This window comes from Cryptomeria japonica, chromosome 6 (genome assembly GCF_030272615.1).
Source record: "Cryptomeria japonica chromosome 6, Sugi_1.0, whole genome shotgun sequence".
Taxonomy (NCBI): domain Eukaryota; kingdom Viridiplantae; phylum Streptophyta; class Pinopsida; order Cupressales; family Cupressaceae; genus Cryptomeria; species Cryptomeria japonica.
This window is the reverse complement of record NC_081410.1, coordinates 6,171,232-6,189,663: the sequence shown is the minus strand read 5'-3', so window position 1 is coordinate 6,189,663 and position 18,432 is coordinate 6,171,232. Positions and strand designations below refer to the sequence as shown.

Sequence of the window (18,432 nt, the reverse complement as noted above, 5' to 3'; positions counted from 1 at the left end):
CAATGTTCTAATTAACACTTTTTAACCTTAATCAAAGTAGTGCCAAGGTAGACAAGGGCCGCTTTCAAGCAAGTTCCAATTGTATCATATTCAGATCTGCAAGCAAACAATTAAACAGTATCTCATCTACATAATACCAATACATTTAAAGCAAACTGAATAAACATTAGATGTGCACCGCCACCCATATTGCAAGAAGATAGGAGGATCATCCAAATAGTATCCACGTGAGACAGTATATCTATAAAGATACTTATAATCAACAGAAAGCGGGGGCTGTTAGTGTAGCACCATTATTGACAAGGGATTCACCTAAGCATGATTATGTCAGAAGCAACACAAAACCAACTAATATTATGTCGCTCCCTACATAATGTAGCCCCTTGCACGATTTCCCACATTAATGGGATGTTGGTTAGAAGGCAATGTGTAAAAAAGCGAGGAAGTGGATGAGTATTTATAACAGGGTTAAAGAAAATATGTTTACAACATATGACTCGTTGAACATTATTGTTTTGACTTTCTTTACTATTGTGGTTCACAAATGACCAAAACACGTCAATGGAACTTGATACATACATTTAGCTGTATTAGAGAAGTAATGGGAAAAAAGGACCCTATAATATGAAAAGTGACTAATCACAAAGTTTTAAAGTAAATATAACACGTGTGAAATGGTAAAGCAATTAAGCCCCTTATCATTGTAACTCTGTGTTACTGGCTACTTGGAGAACCAAATCACACACAAACCAAATTTGTATTGAGTACAAATCTTGGTCAGGGTACAACTTGGGCTCTTCCAAGGTTCTGACCAGGGCTTGTGGTTCCACCTCAGATGCGTTTGAGACATTCTTGAGGCAAACCCAAAAGAACCTATGGCAAAAAAATTTTAAAAATGTTTTTAAATTTAAAGAGGAGAAAAGAGAAACCTAATATAACATATACAAGCCCTAAAAAGTGACTTCTAAGTCACTAACAAGACACAAAATAAAAGCAGAACTACATTCCTACCTTTCATTCCTCACTAAACCAAAACTGCATTCCTGACCATTGCCTTGGGTTGCAAGTCGTGTTTGTGTTCAAACATTGTTCTCCCATTATTTGTATGCCTTAGGCAGCGTTTAATAGGTGTGTGCCAAGAAGATAAAGGGTATTGCAACAGTAGAATCTCCATTCAAGATTACTTTCTTTTTTAATTTCTTTCCTAGCCTGACAAGAGATTTTCTTGCATTTGAAAAAAGAGTTTATTATTGCTTTTAATGCCTTGTTGATTTTTTCAATAAGTAATCATAGGTTAGGGTTACATCATTGTTTTTTTCTTCTGATATTTGTTTATTTTTAAAATGTGTGGATCTAAGTATATTCCAGAATGGTTGGGAGTTCTAGCTATGTGGGCCAAGTGTCAGCTAGGGATTTCAAAATTGATCCTTTATCACCACTTTAGTGACACTACCAAAGCTAATCGGTGATTTTCCATTTTTTTTCCGAAGTCATGGTTTTAGTATTAAAAATTAGAGCAGCATTAATAAGATCTAGGGAAAACTTTAATAGAACAATAGAAATGAGAATATTAATAAACTATTTGAAATCTTCACAAAGAGAGAATATAATTAAATCTAGGAAATATTACATCCCTAATATTTTTCTTAAAATTAGCCCTTCTCTCCCTTGGTGACAAAATGCAGAGGTCCTTAAGCTAATTAAGCTAATAGTCACAAGGAGGAAAAGATAATTGCCTAATTGCCCTTCGCCTTGCTCAAGAACCATCCAAGGTATGCCTTGTATCCATGCCTCATATGCCCCTTCCCTAATGTCCACTATTTACCTTGCTCTACCACAAGATTTTCAACCTCCAATATCCAAAGTATACAAGGCAATAAAATAGTTTTCAAGGTAATTGAAAGACAACCAACATAACCTTTTGTCAATATCCTTGATTAGACCACTTAATATTTTTTACAATTTACAAAGGTATGCATTATTTAACAGTTTTTCATCATATTTACATAAGTCAAAGGAATATTAAATACTTAATACATTTAGGTACAAAAAAATTATTAAAAACATGTGATGATGATAAAGTAGATTCCTAGAGGCAGAGGTTATCTTTGTCACTACAACAAGTTCCAAAACAAGTATAAGAGATCCTATAGATGTGAAAGCTCACTTGTCTGTACTTGCTAGCCAAGGAATCAAAGTTTTTGGCAAACCAACCAAATTTGGGTTGGCAAAGGGATAAATTCAAACATATATTAAAGAAGGGGATGTAAAGTTGTAAACAATGTGACCAAAAAATACTGATCAAATTTAATACTTCAGCAAAAAAAGGATCCCACGAGTCACTTATAGGACCAACCTCAAGTGCTTCAGTAATGGCTGCCATGCATCTATTTCTTCCAACACTATCTTCATAAGAAGATGACAATAATCCATTTTCCCACAAGAAAGCAAAGGATGCGGCCCCATTAGAAAAGGTGTTTCAGAATGAGGTGAAGGCCAATGCCAATGAGTTTTCTCTCAACCTCATAAAACCGCCATATTGGTTGGAAATAGGGAGGGGTATATGTGAGGCCCTGTTGACGTGTATTTTGTACACAATCATACACAGAATAAAATACCCAAAGGCATCTTATCCTCTCTTGAATAAAGTTGCTAACTGCTGAAGATTTCGCAAGAAGGATCAGTTAGGATGACTCCAATGTTCTTTTTGGTAGGGTCTCTACGTGTGGATAAGCACCAGTGGTCGTTATGATTGCTGTGTCATCAAGGGGCCTTACGTTGCCGAAGATTTTGCTAAACTAAAGAAGCTTTTAAAAAATAACAAAAGGATAGGGTTTGCAAGAGGTCTAATCTAGTCTAACCCTAAGAATGACTCAATGCGGACAAGACTTGGCTAGGTTCAACCAACTTCAACATTGCCATAAAGTAACAACTCAATTGAAATTGATGCGATCTTCTAAGGTAACAAATGATTCTTCAATACATCAAAGATCAAAGACACTACCACGAAGGTACATATCCAAGATACAATAACGATTGAAGGTTAAGTGATTCGAGTATTCTCCAGTCGACCACGCAAGGCGTTCCTACAATCAGCAAGAAGCTAGTGGTTTGGAAAGCGAATCCTACCAAAGATCAAGTCCAACACTTTGTCCTTCGAATTAACACACTACTTTGATCGAGAAATGATTCAAGAAAATTGAACAACCATGAAGATAACTAAGAGAATTGCAACAAAACACCATAACTTCAATATTTCATTGATTTCAAAGTCATCATGTACAACAATTGTTTGAATTCTTTCTTCAAAACTCAATCTTGCTACAAAAGTAAATTGCTTCTAAACTCTAATCTCTCTCTAATGCTGATTTTCTAGCTATTTCTAATGACAAAATGAAATGAAATGAGGGTATAAATAGCATCCTCAATTACAATGAATGGTCCATATCAAAAGCAGATCAATGGTCAAGATCATGACACCTAAACCCTAATTAGGGTTTATTACAAATAGCCCCCTTTTTACTGAACAATATTAAATGCATAGCCAAATATTAAATTTGGCACAAAAATCTAGGAGACATAGACCAATGACAATTAAGGTGCCATGTCATCTATAACAACCTCTCATCTAGAATCTTATTCCCTTTCCAATGCTCCTTTTTAGCATATGCAATGAATCTTGATACAATTCCTTCGATTTCAGCAATTGGAATCTCGGGAAGATTCTTCATTCTTTCTTCCAAGTGGATGACCTGATCAAATGCATCTAGAAGAGCTGCGTCCCATGTAAGTTCAGGTTCCTTAGACTTTTCAATCAGGAGCATGGTAGCAAACATCTGGTCCTGTTGCTCATCTGTGATATTAGCGTCCTTGCAAAAGATGACCTTGATTCTATCTTCCAATTCCTGCAAATCCACATCTGTCTCAACTTCGATCCTCCTGCCAAGAATGGTACGTAGTACCTCAAATACTCTGTCCTGGATCGGGTTGATCACCTCCTCAACATGACTGCATCTAGTACTGATGTCCTCAAAGAGAACTTCCTTCATCTGGAGTAAGGTTGACCACTGAAGTAAACTGTGAGGTCCTCCATCCATAATCTTTTCCTGCGCTAAGACCTTCCTCGATGTTTGTCTGATTACTTTCAAGACAGGAATGATAACATCTTTGGTATGAGCAAAAGCGGCTACAGTTATCATCAAGTTGTGGATGATCTCAAGAACCTGGATAGCCCTATGAATAGTCTTCATCATCCTTGTTGCAAATTCTACGGCAACTGTATGAGATTTATCCATCCAAGTACTCATACGCTGGACCATACTCTTGAATCTCTCTGCCTCACCAATTGATTGAAGGGGAAGTGCCTATATGGGTGATCTTGCTGGATCCTGACGTCCTAAAGGCTGACTGAGATGGCTGAAATATGTTCTCCATGCACCGACCTCTCTCTCAAGCTTTCTACTCTTCTCCATTTCTTCTCTAAGCTTGTCCTTCAATGCCTCAAAGGAATCTGTGGCATCATCTAGTGTCTGCTCGGCTGTGGATGGACCTAGCTCAAATGTCTCTATATCATATTCCTCTGCTAGGATCTCCCCTTCATACTTGTCCACCGCCGGTGTAGCTATCTGTAATTTTCTGGATCCAGTCTCATCTCTAATCATCTTGGACATCTTGGTAGCCTTCCTTTTCTCTGTCACTTCCTGGGAATGTCCAACAAGGCTCTCTAAGTCAATTACATTGTCTTCGTCCTCAATCACAATCACTTTTGTTAATCTTTCCTTCAACCAATCTGGGATGGCTGATCTTGTCTCTTTGACCTGTATTTCCTTATGCAATATTTCTTCTTCTCTGGGAGGAGATGTTACTTCGTCATTATTCTTGTCTTCATGTAGCTCATAATCTTGGAGAGATCCACTTGGTGACTTTTGAGGTACCTGTCCTTCTTTATCATTCTGAACCATCGACTCCATAGACTCTTCCACTTCAAGTGTCCTTTTCTCTTGTCGAGAAGATGTACCGGATGAACGATCTCGGCTGGCCTCTTGTTTCTTCTTGGAAGATTCTCTCTTTCCAGGTCTCTCTTTCCTTTTCGAGCCTCTCGGATGGAGATTGCCTTCACTTGCACTTCGAAGGTTGCCTTCACTTGAATTTCTAGGATTAGGATTGCCTTCGCTTACACTAGCTCCACCTTCGGCTAGTCTCTCCTCCAAGGTGAAAGTCATAGCTATGCCCTGCTCTCTCAACTTCTGATGCTGCACATCAACCCATCTGCGAGTACAAGACAAGACTAGAGCCATTAAAGTATCTAGATCCACAACCTCGGGCTCATTCCAATCTAACCTCACTGATTTGCTTTCTCGATCATAGGATGATTGGAGATGTCTGCCACTGTCCTGAGCTTGGTCGGCCACTCTGTAAATCCTGCATTTCCTGATGAAATCCAAAGGCAATCTAGAATGCATCTTTCTTTTTACTTCAAGATCATCCAAGAGATTCATCATAAAATCTTCTATCTGAAACTCATGCTTAAATTTCCTACCGACTGTCTCCTCTATATATCCATGCAGATCAAAGCTTTCTCTCAAGGCAAAGAATGAAAAAGAATACAAAGCTAACTCCTTCTCTGCGTCATCCATGGCTGAAGCATTAGGACATACCTCAACTGAATTGCCCAATATGATAGGTACGGGAACTCCATTTCCATGTCTGTGTCTGAAAGCCTTCGCATAAGCTGCCAACTGTCCTGTTACCTCAAGTAACACTATTCTGTCTGTCGGATATCTCGGCAGCATGTATGGAGGTGAAGGACATCCATGAACTCTGATATAAGTAAACTTCGGAAATTGGATAAACCAAGCACCGTACCTCTTTACCAGTTCCTGTGCATCCTGAGATAATCTATTGTGGATCCCGCCTTGCAACGTCCTTGTGATGTTCATCGTGAAGGTATCATTAACTAACTTGTAGTTGCTTCCTGGCGGATGATGCAAGTGAACATAGGAATCACAAACTTTGACTTCGCCGGGTCCTCTTCCAATCACTCCTCTGTGAGGTAGTCCTGCATACTCAAAGCTCCTAATCAAAGCATATATGACGTATGAACTCATGTGGAAGGACTTGGTAGCTTTTAGTCTCCTCAACTGTACGTCCAAGCAATGGCTAATCATTCTGGCCCAATGAATTGTTCCTTTTCCCTGAACTATCACCTGGATGAAGTAGAACATCCACTTCTCAAAGTAGAAGGCCTGAGGGGCTCCTGTGACTCGGTTGAGCATTGTAATCAAATCTCTGTACTCCTCCTGGAAATCGATCCTATGTGGTGTGTTCGGTATCTTGCTCAGGCGAGGACGACTCTTGAGTAACCAGTTCTTGTTAATGATGCTTAGGCAAGCATCTGGATCATCTTCGTACATTGACCTGGCTCCTTCTATGCTTTTGTAGACCATATCTCTGTGCTCTGGAAGATGGAAAGCCTCACTTATAGCCTCTTCTGAAAGATAAGCTAAAGTGTTCCCTTCCTTGGACACGATTGTTCTGGATTGAGGATCATAATGACAAGCACACTCGATCATCAACTCATGGCATTGTACTGCTGGAGGGAAGCCGGCCGCCTTAATGATGCCACTTTCGATTATCCTCCCGGCGACAGGTGATGGCTTGCCCATGTAAGGGACCTCTCGAAACTTCTTCGTGCTGAAGTTGCCCAAGTTGGTATCTCCAATGTTGCTCCACTTAGACACGATCTTGGTCTCCAGTTCTTCGTTCTTTTGATCTTCCTTCATGAGAGCTGGACGACTGGTGGATGCTCCCGCCTTCGGGGTCGCCATACCTACACAACATTTCATAATAATTAACTAGATATTGCAATGCATAACATAGATTAGATTAATTTTAGGAAACTTCATGATAAATCCTTGAGTTATCATTTCCTAAATAACGATTGAGCTATTGAAATTCAAAATTTCAAAATTCAAAACTTAAGGCAATGACGATCAAAATTCAAAATTCAAGGGATCCTCGCCATACCTCACTTGAGAGCTAACTCTAAAATGCAAAATGAAGAAAATCGCCTAGGCAAAACTTAATTTGAAGCTTCCCACGTGATCCCTCTTCAAATGAACGTCCTCTTTATCAATTCGCCACCCTTGGGGTCTTTGATGTGATCTTCAATGTCTTTGGCAAGTTCGCCTTACTTTAACTTCAAGTTCGCACTCCCTTGATGATGTTTGCGCCTTCCTTGGAATGGAAATTCGCTCCACTTGAATACCAATCGCACTTCTCCAAAATCACATATGAAAGATGATAAAATGATAATGTGAAAATGAAAATTTTCACCCTCCTTTTATAAGCGCTCACCTCTCATTTACCTCTAGGCCGACTTTGCCAAAATAAAGAAATTAAAATGATTTTTAAATAAATAACAAGGGCCGACTTTTATAAAATAAATCCAAGCGCTCCAATTTTCTATAATAATAAATTAATTAATTGCCTTTATAATTAATTTTTTCGATTTTTAAATAGGCAAAATTAATTAATTAAATATCCAAGCGCCATTTTTTATTATTTAAAATAATAATTAATTAATTAAATGCCATCGTTTTTTAATTAATTCGATTTTTAAATAGGCAAAAATTAATTAAATAAATGTTTTGCGCAAATTTTAAATGCTATCAATTGAATATTCCTATTTATCGATTTTTAGCATTTAATAAAAATTCAAAAAATGTTTAGCGCCAAAATTGGAGGGAAAGATGCAAACCATTATCGGAGGGAAAGATGCAAACCATTACCGCTCTGGTCCCTGACTGAGGGACAGGAGCGAATTACCATTTTAGCCTGGAATCTCGTGCTTTCGACGTTCAAAATCTCCATCTTTACGTTGAAATTGGCATTTTGCTGGGAATTTCAAACTTGGTTAACTTGACTTTGTAAATGAATGCCTCCTGAGGTGATATCGCCCTGGTCCCTTGGCGAGGGACAAGAGCGATCTTGGTGTTTTCTCCTTGATCTTGCTTGTTCAATCACCAATCTTCATCATATGGCAAGTAATGACGTTGTCCTTCCATTCCGCGCCTGCTTTATTCATTTTTAACAAGGCATTTAGATGTTTAGATGGATTTCGCCCTGGTCCCTTGGTGAGGGAAAGGAGCGATCTTTATGCTCTTAGCCAAAATTCTTCGTTCTTAACCTCAATTTCTCGTTCATCGCCTTGCAAATGATATCTTTGATCTTGTGTATCTTAACCTTGACGTGACCTTGAAGGATAATGAATGATTATGTGAAAATTGCCCTGGTCCTTGCCTGAAGGACAGGAGCGATATAGCTTCTTGGTTCAATTTGATCACCTTTTGACATTTGATTTTCTCGCATATCATCTTCTCAAGATCACTTTGACCCTATGCGACCCTGTACAACCTTGACTTGGCGTGATTTTTGAAAGAATTGGCTAGTATGATGATTATCGCCCTGGTCCCTGACTGAGGGACAGGAGCGAACTTCAATGTTTTGGGCTCATCCTTGCTTGTATCAACTTGCAATTGCTTTCACCATGTAGAATGAGGTCCTTTGATCCCTTTTGGCCACTTGAAACTTGATAAACCTTCAAAACTTAGGCCCTCATAGGAATTTCGCTCTGGTCCCTGACTGAGGGACAGGAGCGAATTTGGGTATATAGTGAAAATCTTCCATCATATTAACTTGTAATTATCTTCAAGGCTTAAAATGATGCTCTTCACTCCCTTTCAAATATTTAAAATGTGAATAGCAACCCAAATTTGGCCTCATTTGAACATTTTCGCTCTGGTCCCTGACTGAGGGACAGGAGCGAACTAGGGCATTTTAGTGCAAATCCTTCATTTTGGCGATCTTTATAACTTTGTTCTTCGTCAAGACGCTTCAAAATATCTTTGCCTCCTTGTATCCTGACTTGGAGTGGTCTAAAACTTGGGATGAAAGCAAGATAACCACTATATCGCCCTGGTCCCTGGCTGAGGGACAGGAGCGATTTTGCATTTTCAGGCTCAACTACACTTTGCCAACTTCAAAAATTATCTTCAATGGTCTTGTTGTGCATCCTTTCATTCATCCATGGCTTGGAATTCATTCAAACTTGGCAAGAAATTGACCTAAGGCAAAAATCGCTCTGGTCCCTGACTGAGGGACAGGAGCGCCTAGGCCAATTTGAGTCTCCTATTGATGTCTTGTAATCTTCAATTTGTATTCAACAGGTTCATTTCATCCTCCTTTCTTGCCTCAAACTCAAAACTTGCTCAATCTTTACCCAAATTTTGCCCTATGAGGAATTTCGCTCTGGTCCCTGGGAGAGGGACAGGAGCTACATTGAATTTCGACCTGGTCCCTGACTGAGGGACAGGAGCGAATTTTGCATTTTTGGTCTGTTTTCCTTCACGAAGGCACTTCAAGTTATATTCAACTGATGAAACATATCTCCTTGGTTCTCCTCAAATCGTCAAATTGTTCAAATCCTGCAAGGACAAGGCAATGTTTGATTTTGAGCTTCGGTCCTTCATTGAGGGACAGGAGCGATTTTTACTCCTGGGGCATTTCCGTGCTCATGAAATTCTTCAAATTATATTCAACGGAAAGATCATGCCTCCCTTTACCACTTCCACTCGAAAGATCATCTTGATCCTGCAGGGACAGTAAAATTTTTGAAAACGAGCTCCGGTCCTTCACTGAGGGACAGGAGCGATTTTGCTCCTACAGGCCAAAATATCAAGATTTTGGGATTTTAATCACTTCACAAGGCAAAAACAAGTACTTTCCAATGCCCGGGATCAATTATCAAAATTCTCAAAAATTGGTCAAAATTACTCAATCGGACAAAAATCAAAATCTCATCATCAACACTTAGACAAATTCATTCAAAATTCCAATTGAAAATAGACCAACTCACTTAGCCTCTGGCGAATTTACTTTATTCAAAATTGCATCCTACGAGAGGAAGCTCAAAAAGCTCTCAAGACTGACTGGACTTTGGCCTGAAAACGACAAAACAGAAACCCTAAGGCTTGACCCTAAATCCAGACAACTGACAAACTACCAAAACCCTAAAAAGCAGAGAAAAAGAACAGGCAACACGAGCAAAAAGAGGGGGTCCCCATTTTAATGGGGCGATGTGTGAAATGGTCACAACAGGCCCCTAAAGGATAAGAAAGACTTACATATGAAAAGGTATGCATTGCCTTATTGACCTAAAAGAGAAAAAAATTACATACTGATTGCAACCCATTTGCAATTCATGGGCCAAAAGAAAAAAGGTATGCATTGCCTTATTGGCCTAGAAGAGAAAAAAATTAGATACTTGATTACAACCCATTTACAATTCATGGGCCAAAAGAAGGGGGCCCATCATTTTTTATAGATAAAGCGATTCTAAAAAAATGATAACAGACCACTAATTAATGCCCTTATGGTGTGTCCTAATAGAGCAACGTATTTAGGATACTTGATTGTGATATGAAGATGTTGGGTGTAAACTTCATCACCAACATCCTCATAGAGTCCATTGTGGCGGTAGGAACTCAAAACATTATCCTAGTTATAAGAGACAAGAAAATATTGCAAAGCCATAGGGTTGTTGGAAGAAGCAAGATACAAGCACATATTTTGGACATTGTTTTCATTCACTCACCCAATTTGACGATGGTGAATCTTATCACGTAGATAATGAAACACCTCTAAACTAAGGCTAATTAGATTCCAATTTTTTTAACTAATCATCATGTCATGAGCCATCTTTAGGCTCTTCTCAAGTGTTCTAAATTTTTAACACTATATTAGGTCAATTTACTTCACACACAATTGTCTTGAGACCTACTGTGAAGGTACAAAAGGCCTTGAGCACCAAAGTAATCAGCAACCTTTAGAACATATGGAGGCAATCTAATATAGAGAGGGCCAAAAATGTCAATGCACCAATTCTAGATGATGATTGGTGGGCTTCTATGTGTTGAATTCAATTCAAAACTATCATGAGTATGATCAAATTCACCAATTTGAATCAGCCATGTTTGGGTGAGTTATATGATGATATTGACTTTATGACAGGAAAAATAAGGGATATAATAGCAACTAAGTAGGAGGACTCCTATACAACATTTTTCAAGCAGGTGCAAAGAATTATGGTTGAATACAATATGACACAGTGTTGCATTTCGCATTTGCTATGACCTGCAAAAAGATACTTTCTTTGCCCAAGAGGGTGCCACCATACAAAACCATTTAAGTCAAAGATGTGTACGAGTCGACATTCACAAGACTCTTACATAGTCTAGATGTAAAAGGCATAGTAGTAGGCAAGTTTGATAAGTTTATGGCTTCGACAATGCATAGGGTTAGAGGTTTTCACAATAATTATAAGGGTACTAACACAATTGAACCTCCATTGCCAAGGTTCTAGTTAGCTGCAATCTCTTACCATCAATGTTCTATCATAAGTATGTATTTTTTATTTTATTAACTTAAATTTCATTGGCAACAATAATTTTAAAATTTGCATTGACTGTCTCAAATCTCAATTGGTTGCAAGTTCCTCTTTAAATAAGCAAAACTTACTCCTTTATCCACTTGGTTAAGCATAGTCAACTGGCAATGAAGAAGGCAAAAGAGTTGGTGTGTGTGCATTCCACCTACACCTCCTCTCACACAAACAAGTTGGGTAAAAGGAGAGGATGATGAGGCATTAGGATGTCATACTAGAGCATGGTCTTGATCGATGATGACAAGCATAAGTGTGCTACATAGGACAACTTTCCTTGGTCTTGGTCGATGATGACAAGCATAAGTGTGCTACATAGGACATGCATACTACCACTAGTGGGGGTGGCAATGGGACTTGTAGTTCTAATGAACCAATTGATAATGTCGATTTTCTCAAATAAAAAGCAATACCAAGATTTATATTGATTTTCAATCTGCAATTGAACTAATATAAATTGTTTAATTTATCTTTAACATTTGACATTGAATTATCATCTATTAGTTGTGTTAACTGTTATGTATTTCACTATGTAAATTTTGTACAATTTATGAGCATGTGTGTGTGTACATATACATATATATATGTACACATACATATACGTATGTATACATACATATATATACCTATGTGTATATATATGTACACATACATATACGTATGTATGTATATACATACATACATGTATTCAAATTTCAAACACACACACATATATATAAGAACCAAATGATAATGTCAATGGTCTCAATAAAGAGCAACAACATGATTTGTATTGATTAGCCATGTGCAATTGTACTAATATAAACCATTTGATTTATTTTTAACATGACATTGAATTATCAATTATCGGGTGTATTATTACGCCGAAGGTGTATTAAACTCACATAATGGATGCAAAATGTTCGTCAATAAAAACTAGAAGCATTTAAAATGACGTGTTTGTGACACTTAATGCATGAAAAACAAAAAAAAATTATTTATTTTCTCCTCTCAACTACCACTAACTCTAACCGATCAATCAATTATGTCTATCTCCATGATGCAATCAGTTAACTTCGTAATTACCTCAATCTAATATTATAATAATAAAAATGAAAACATAATAATATTTTAATATTAATCACAATATCATTATATAATAATAATTTAATATAAAAAATATAATAATTTTTTAAGTGGAACAATTAACAAAAATTATATTTTTCGGTGTACTTTACCTATATCTCTTTATGTGTGTGTGTGTGTGTGTGTGTGTGTGTGTGTGAAGGGGGAGGGTGCGTGGGCATGCATGTGCGTGTGTGTAATTAGTACCCAAACATACAAAATCCAAATAAAAAAATTAGCAAACAACCAAAGCTGAACCTAAACTAATAACTTCGTTGGAACTAAGTACAAATAACCTTGTGATGGAAGTACCCCTTAAGACATGGGATTGGGATTACCACATAATTGTAGTAAAGCTTGAGCTAGAAAAACAACTGGCATCATCATCCATCACCGAAAAATAGCAAACAGACTATCTAAAAAAATGCTCATTGGGAATGTCCAAGGGTGAGACAACCATGTTGGACAATCCAAGGAGAAAGCTATGTACTCCTGCAAGAACCTCTCCTAACATACAAGGCCAATGAATCTTTGGGAGAAAAGAAGAAACTAAAAATGTGTGTTGACCTTGTAGCTGGGCAAGAGAAAGTTCCTTGATGTTAGAACAAAGAACATCCACTCCACCTAGAATGGGAGTGAGGGAGATAGTACATTTTGGCTGCAATATGCAACGAGAAATATTGTATTGCGTATAATCATCAGAATTGGCTAGCTGAACAATAGCATCTAAGAACTTTTTGTGAGAATTTGCCTATAGCAACCCAAGATCTAGAGGCCAATGAATAGCACAAAAGTAAGAGAACAAAATAGACAAGAACAAACTGTATTCTTATCAAAATGCAAATTGCCCAACTAGACTAACCGGATTACATGTAATGTAAATGAGTATGCTTTAAAGGCAAGGCCATAGGGAAATGAGAGCACACAATAATGACATGTGGCTCAATCAGATACAAGGGTAGGTAAGAGAAATAATAGAATATCCCACTAAAGGTGGATCACCCACCGAAGGTGGAATGCGATAACAAGATAACACCACAAAAGGTGGAATTTCTCCTACAACCATCTTCCCTAGATGTTCAATTCCCCAAGTGTCTCATATAAAAACTACAATAAATGCATTATCCTAAGTCAACTTAAGTAAAATGTAATTATGAGACATAATTTACACCAACAATTTTGGAGCAAAATTGAAAATACTCTCGACCGCTACCATGATGTACTAGGCTCAATGATGCTTTTTGTGAGAATTTGCCTATAGCAAACCAAGATCTAGAGGCCAATGAATAGCAGAAAAGTAAGAGAACAAAATAGACAAGAACAAACTGTATTCTTATCAAAATGCAAATTGCCCAACTAGACTAACTGGATTACATGTAATGTAAATGAGTATGCTTTAAAGGCAAGGCCATAGGGAAATGAAAGCACACAATAATGACATGTGGCTCAATGAGATACAAGGGTAGGTAAGAGAAATAATAGAATATTCCACTAAAGGTGGATCACCCACTGAAGGTGGAATGAGATAACAAGATAACACCACAAAAGGTGGAATTTCTCCTACAACCATCTTCCCTAGATGTGCAATTCCCCAAGTGTCTCATATAAAAACTACAATAAATGCATTATCCTAGGTCAACTTAAGTAAAATGTTATTATTAGACATAATTTACACCAACAATTTTGGAGCAAAATTGTTGGTGTAAACTCTCTCGACCACTACCATGATGTACTAGGAATTGTATAACCAAGGTTGAGAAATAGAATTTATGGTAAATCTAATATCTAAATATCCAAATAAATGAAAGCAATGGAACACATTTCTAAAAACATCGAACAAAAGCTTGATGGTAAAGAACTAAGACAATATGTCTTACGACGAAAAATCTTTGATACAAAATGTTTCAATTTTATGAATAGAAAAGCACAAGTTACAAAAAAAGAGACCTAGTTCCAACCAGCCTTAGAAAATGAGCTAAACAAAGAAAGTGAAAACAGTTTGAAGATTAGTAATTCTTCCAAGGCATTATTGAGCTACATATCAAAAAAGGTGTGTTTTCAATCCCATGGTCGCTTCAATAAAATTAAACCATTATGACTTAAGATAAATCTACGATTTGAGAGGCTAATTAGTAAGCATAACAGAATGATGCATTTCAATGGTCATATAGACCAATTTGGTCTAATGGACATTCAAAATCGTCCTCATCATTGTCATTTTTTATTTTCCTCCCTAGTTGCATGCTCAATGATAAGGACCCTTCTTTCATGTTGGCCTTGGTTTTTGCAAGGTAAAACCCTCTTTCTTGACGTGAGAGGCTCAAACCATAAGGACGCTCTCACTCTAGGAATTTTATAAAATTACGACAACCTAGAGAATCAAATCTAAGCTACTAATTGTAAGCTCCGACCAACTTAGCACTCACACATAGCACGGCCAACAAATTTACTAGCCTTGTTCTTATTGTAAATAGCATCGAATTGATTCATTAATAGCATTAATGTGATGCCATTTTTTTATTTTTTATTTTTTAACAAAACCTATAACGGTTGGACTTACTAATATATGCAATCCCTGCTAAAGTAATTTGTAAGACAACTTTTGCCCTTTTTTCTCTGAATTTCCAAGCTAGAACATTTCTTCAAACTTTGTAACTTGATCTTAGTTGGGTGGTAAATCGTCAAAACTTTCAGATCATAGACTTTGGATTCAAATCTACATGAACATATTAAGTTTGAAAGGAAGAAAAGCATCACATATAAGCATGTTTGTAGCATTCCACAATGGAAGAAGTTATGCCTTGGTAGTATTGTCTAGACTCTAGACCAATGATTACCTTACAAAGGGATTCTTTCCGGCAATCAAAATCAACAAAGTGGTTGCACTATGTGTTGTAGACATCAGCAGAAATTAGAAACATAACTTTAACAGATCATTTGTCCTATCTGGTTCGAAACAAGTGGAAATAATTGCATGTGTGTACATCAAGTGATGACATGGTTATGATCTTTCTGAAAAGTAGCAAGAAGATAAAGAACTTAGTGTAAAAAATCAGCAAAACCACCAAACCTCTTCATTTGCAACCCATCAAGCCAGTTGGGAGCTCATGTCAATAGTCAACTAGTAGGCAAAAGGAGATGAGACTAGAACAAAAGGGATCAAAGGGGGATGTTAATGTTAGATAAAAGGTTGAAGAGGCTAACATAAGAGCAGGCATTCATTTGTTGCCCTAATTGGTCCATCAATAATACTCCAAACATATTCGACTCAAACACTTTTGAAATAAGTGTTGGTCTTGGGTTCAACCTAGATATGCACAAAACACTTACCCAAGTCTATGTATTCAACTCGAGTACATCTCAAGTGAACCTAGGCCAACCATGCAAGCTCAGGTACAAACCCTATGAATACCCAAGTGGCACCTAACCAAAGACTTGTAACCAAACTTGTTTGGTACAGAAGTGTATATGCCATCATTAGGTTTAGTATCCACACCATTGACACCATGTGCCCATGATGCACACGCAAATAGATCTAATCTATGGGACCAAACATTACCCTATTGACCCCCACTAGTAAGCTAGTTGCTCAAGGGCCCATCAGCTTTTCTATTGCCCCTCTACAACTACAACTATTGATAGAGAAGGGGCTCCCCGACCTATATAGATTGAGTCTATCAATAAGATAGATGTAGAGCTCCCCAATTATATGTAGAGATCCTCCAAAAAAGAGTAGAGCATATGGTGTGATGTTGGCCCCACTATTTTGTTACTATTACTTCTCCATCTCATGTACGTTTGCAAAAGAAATTTTAGCCAAGGGAAGGGGCTTAATTGTTTTGAGGTGTCAGAGATAACTTCAATGTCGAGAGATAGCTAACACTCAAGCTTTTGTTGGACTGAAGCAAGAAGACAAAGAGCATGTCAATGAATATATGTAGATTTGTTTGCTATTGCTCACATCATTCACAGATACAGATCTAGATCTACTACATCCGTAACTTTGAATGATTGTTCACACCCACATCTGTTGCAGTCTGATACAGTGGATGGATGCATGGTTTGTTTATATTGAATGATGCAACCATAATGGAGTAATTTACAAGAGTTGACCCTGTTTGTGAGGACAAGACAAGCATGACAAGTAGAACTTGTCTTTCATTAGAGAAATGAAAGAATTGGTTACATTTTTCATAGGCTCTCCCCTGATAGATAAGGATATTTTTAGAAAGCTTTTCCTTCGACTCAATTCTACTATTATTCGAGTTCCAAATAAACAGATTTTCAAAATTACTAAAAATCTGATTTTAGAAATCCATTTTGGTTATCTATATAAATTGAAAACTTGGTCTATTAATGAAAAGGTAGAGGACCCATGCTCCTAACTTTACATTTCAAATAAAAAATATAAGTACTTCAAAAAAGAAATTGTATCTCCTATTATTGTTACATAAAGGCCTAACAGTTTACACTTTCTTTGGCATATGTAAAGTCCCATTTGAATTTTTAATATCCTCGAAGAAATATTTCATAATATCCAATCAAGTTTTTTTTTATTTGTGTACCATAATACATTCACCAAAAACTATACTTTTTCAAATTAATATTTCTGATAATTAATCGAATTTGCACAATCAAATATCTCTTTTAAAGATAGCAATCAGATTTGTGATAAAGAGCAAATATTATTAGCTTGAAATTTTAATAATGTCTTCTAGAAGCTCAATCAACTTAGCACAATGGTGGTTTTCTGCCCTTGAGAAATTGTGGGTTTCCAACTTTCCACCCTTCAATTCCTACCATGAGGGGTTTTGTCCCAAGGTAAATGAACAGCAGTTCCATGCTCCAGAGGAGAAATAATCCAATAATAAAAGATTTATTCTTTGAATAGTGATTACTTCTGCTTGTTTAGTGTCTTATATATATCTTTTTCCTTCAATAGTCATGATCCTTCATATGCCCCTTGACTTTTAATGAAAACTTGGATTTTATATTTATAATTATATTATATATTATATTTTTTTATTTTTTTTTGATGTTTTAATTTTTTATTAGTTATTATCCCATTTTGAAAAGGGGATATTACAATCCACCCTTTCCAAGATTGCTTGTCCTCAAGAAATCACAAACTAAGATACCCTTCTTCACTTGACTGGGCCTTTTTTAAGATGCCAGGATCCCCAATCAATCTTGGAAATTTGTAATTCCCAATCCTCAATCCAAAACTAAGACCTATTGCTCAATTTCAGGAACTTGAATGATTTGGCATGATAACATGTTGATCATCTTCAACATTCATCTCCTTTGACTTTTTATGCAATTTGACAGTTGCATCTTCAACCTTCCCACAATTTGATGCTAAAGAAGGTAATCTGTTGACTTTAGAAACATTAGTGTCAATAGTGGATGTATCTATTATTCTAGGACTAGTGCTGCAAAACTAATTTGTTGAACTTGATTTTGGCTTCCATTCCTGGTTAGGTCCCACTACTTTCTGAGGACCAACAACTTGCAAAGATCTGATATTATAAAGATTAGCAACGGCAGAAGACCTGCCCATAGAAGATGTTGATCTCATATTAGATGCCTGGTGTAGCCCTTTTTATAAACAATGATAACCATCCACTATTTATGACTGATTGACAAATTGATCAAGAGAAAAAGTATGGACAGTTGCAAAGGGAGCACATTGCTATTGAGTTGGAAATTGTTGTGCATTATTTGACTTAAAAGCACTAGTCGTAATGTTATTTCTAATAGTAGTACTCCAACCTCCTGCTGAAGCTTAATACACCTGATGAGTTCATATTAGGTATAATAGGACCCTA

The 18,432-nt window shown here is 37.0% G+C and overlaps 1 protein-coding gene across 1 annotated transcript in view; it reads right to left on the bottom strand.

Annotated features, from left to right (window-relative positions):
- The window catches only part of LOC131077566 (uncharacterized), a 54,753-nt gene that overhangs the window by 25,530 nt on the left and 10,791 nt on the right, over nucleotides 1-18,432 (bottom strand). The window contains exon 2 of the mRNA XM_058015094.2: nucleotides 27-96. Within this exon, the coding sequence (XP_057871077.1) occupies nucleotides 27-96 (70 nt within the window). The remainder of the gene's footprint in view (nucleotides 1-26; nucleotides 97-18,432) is intronic.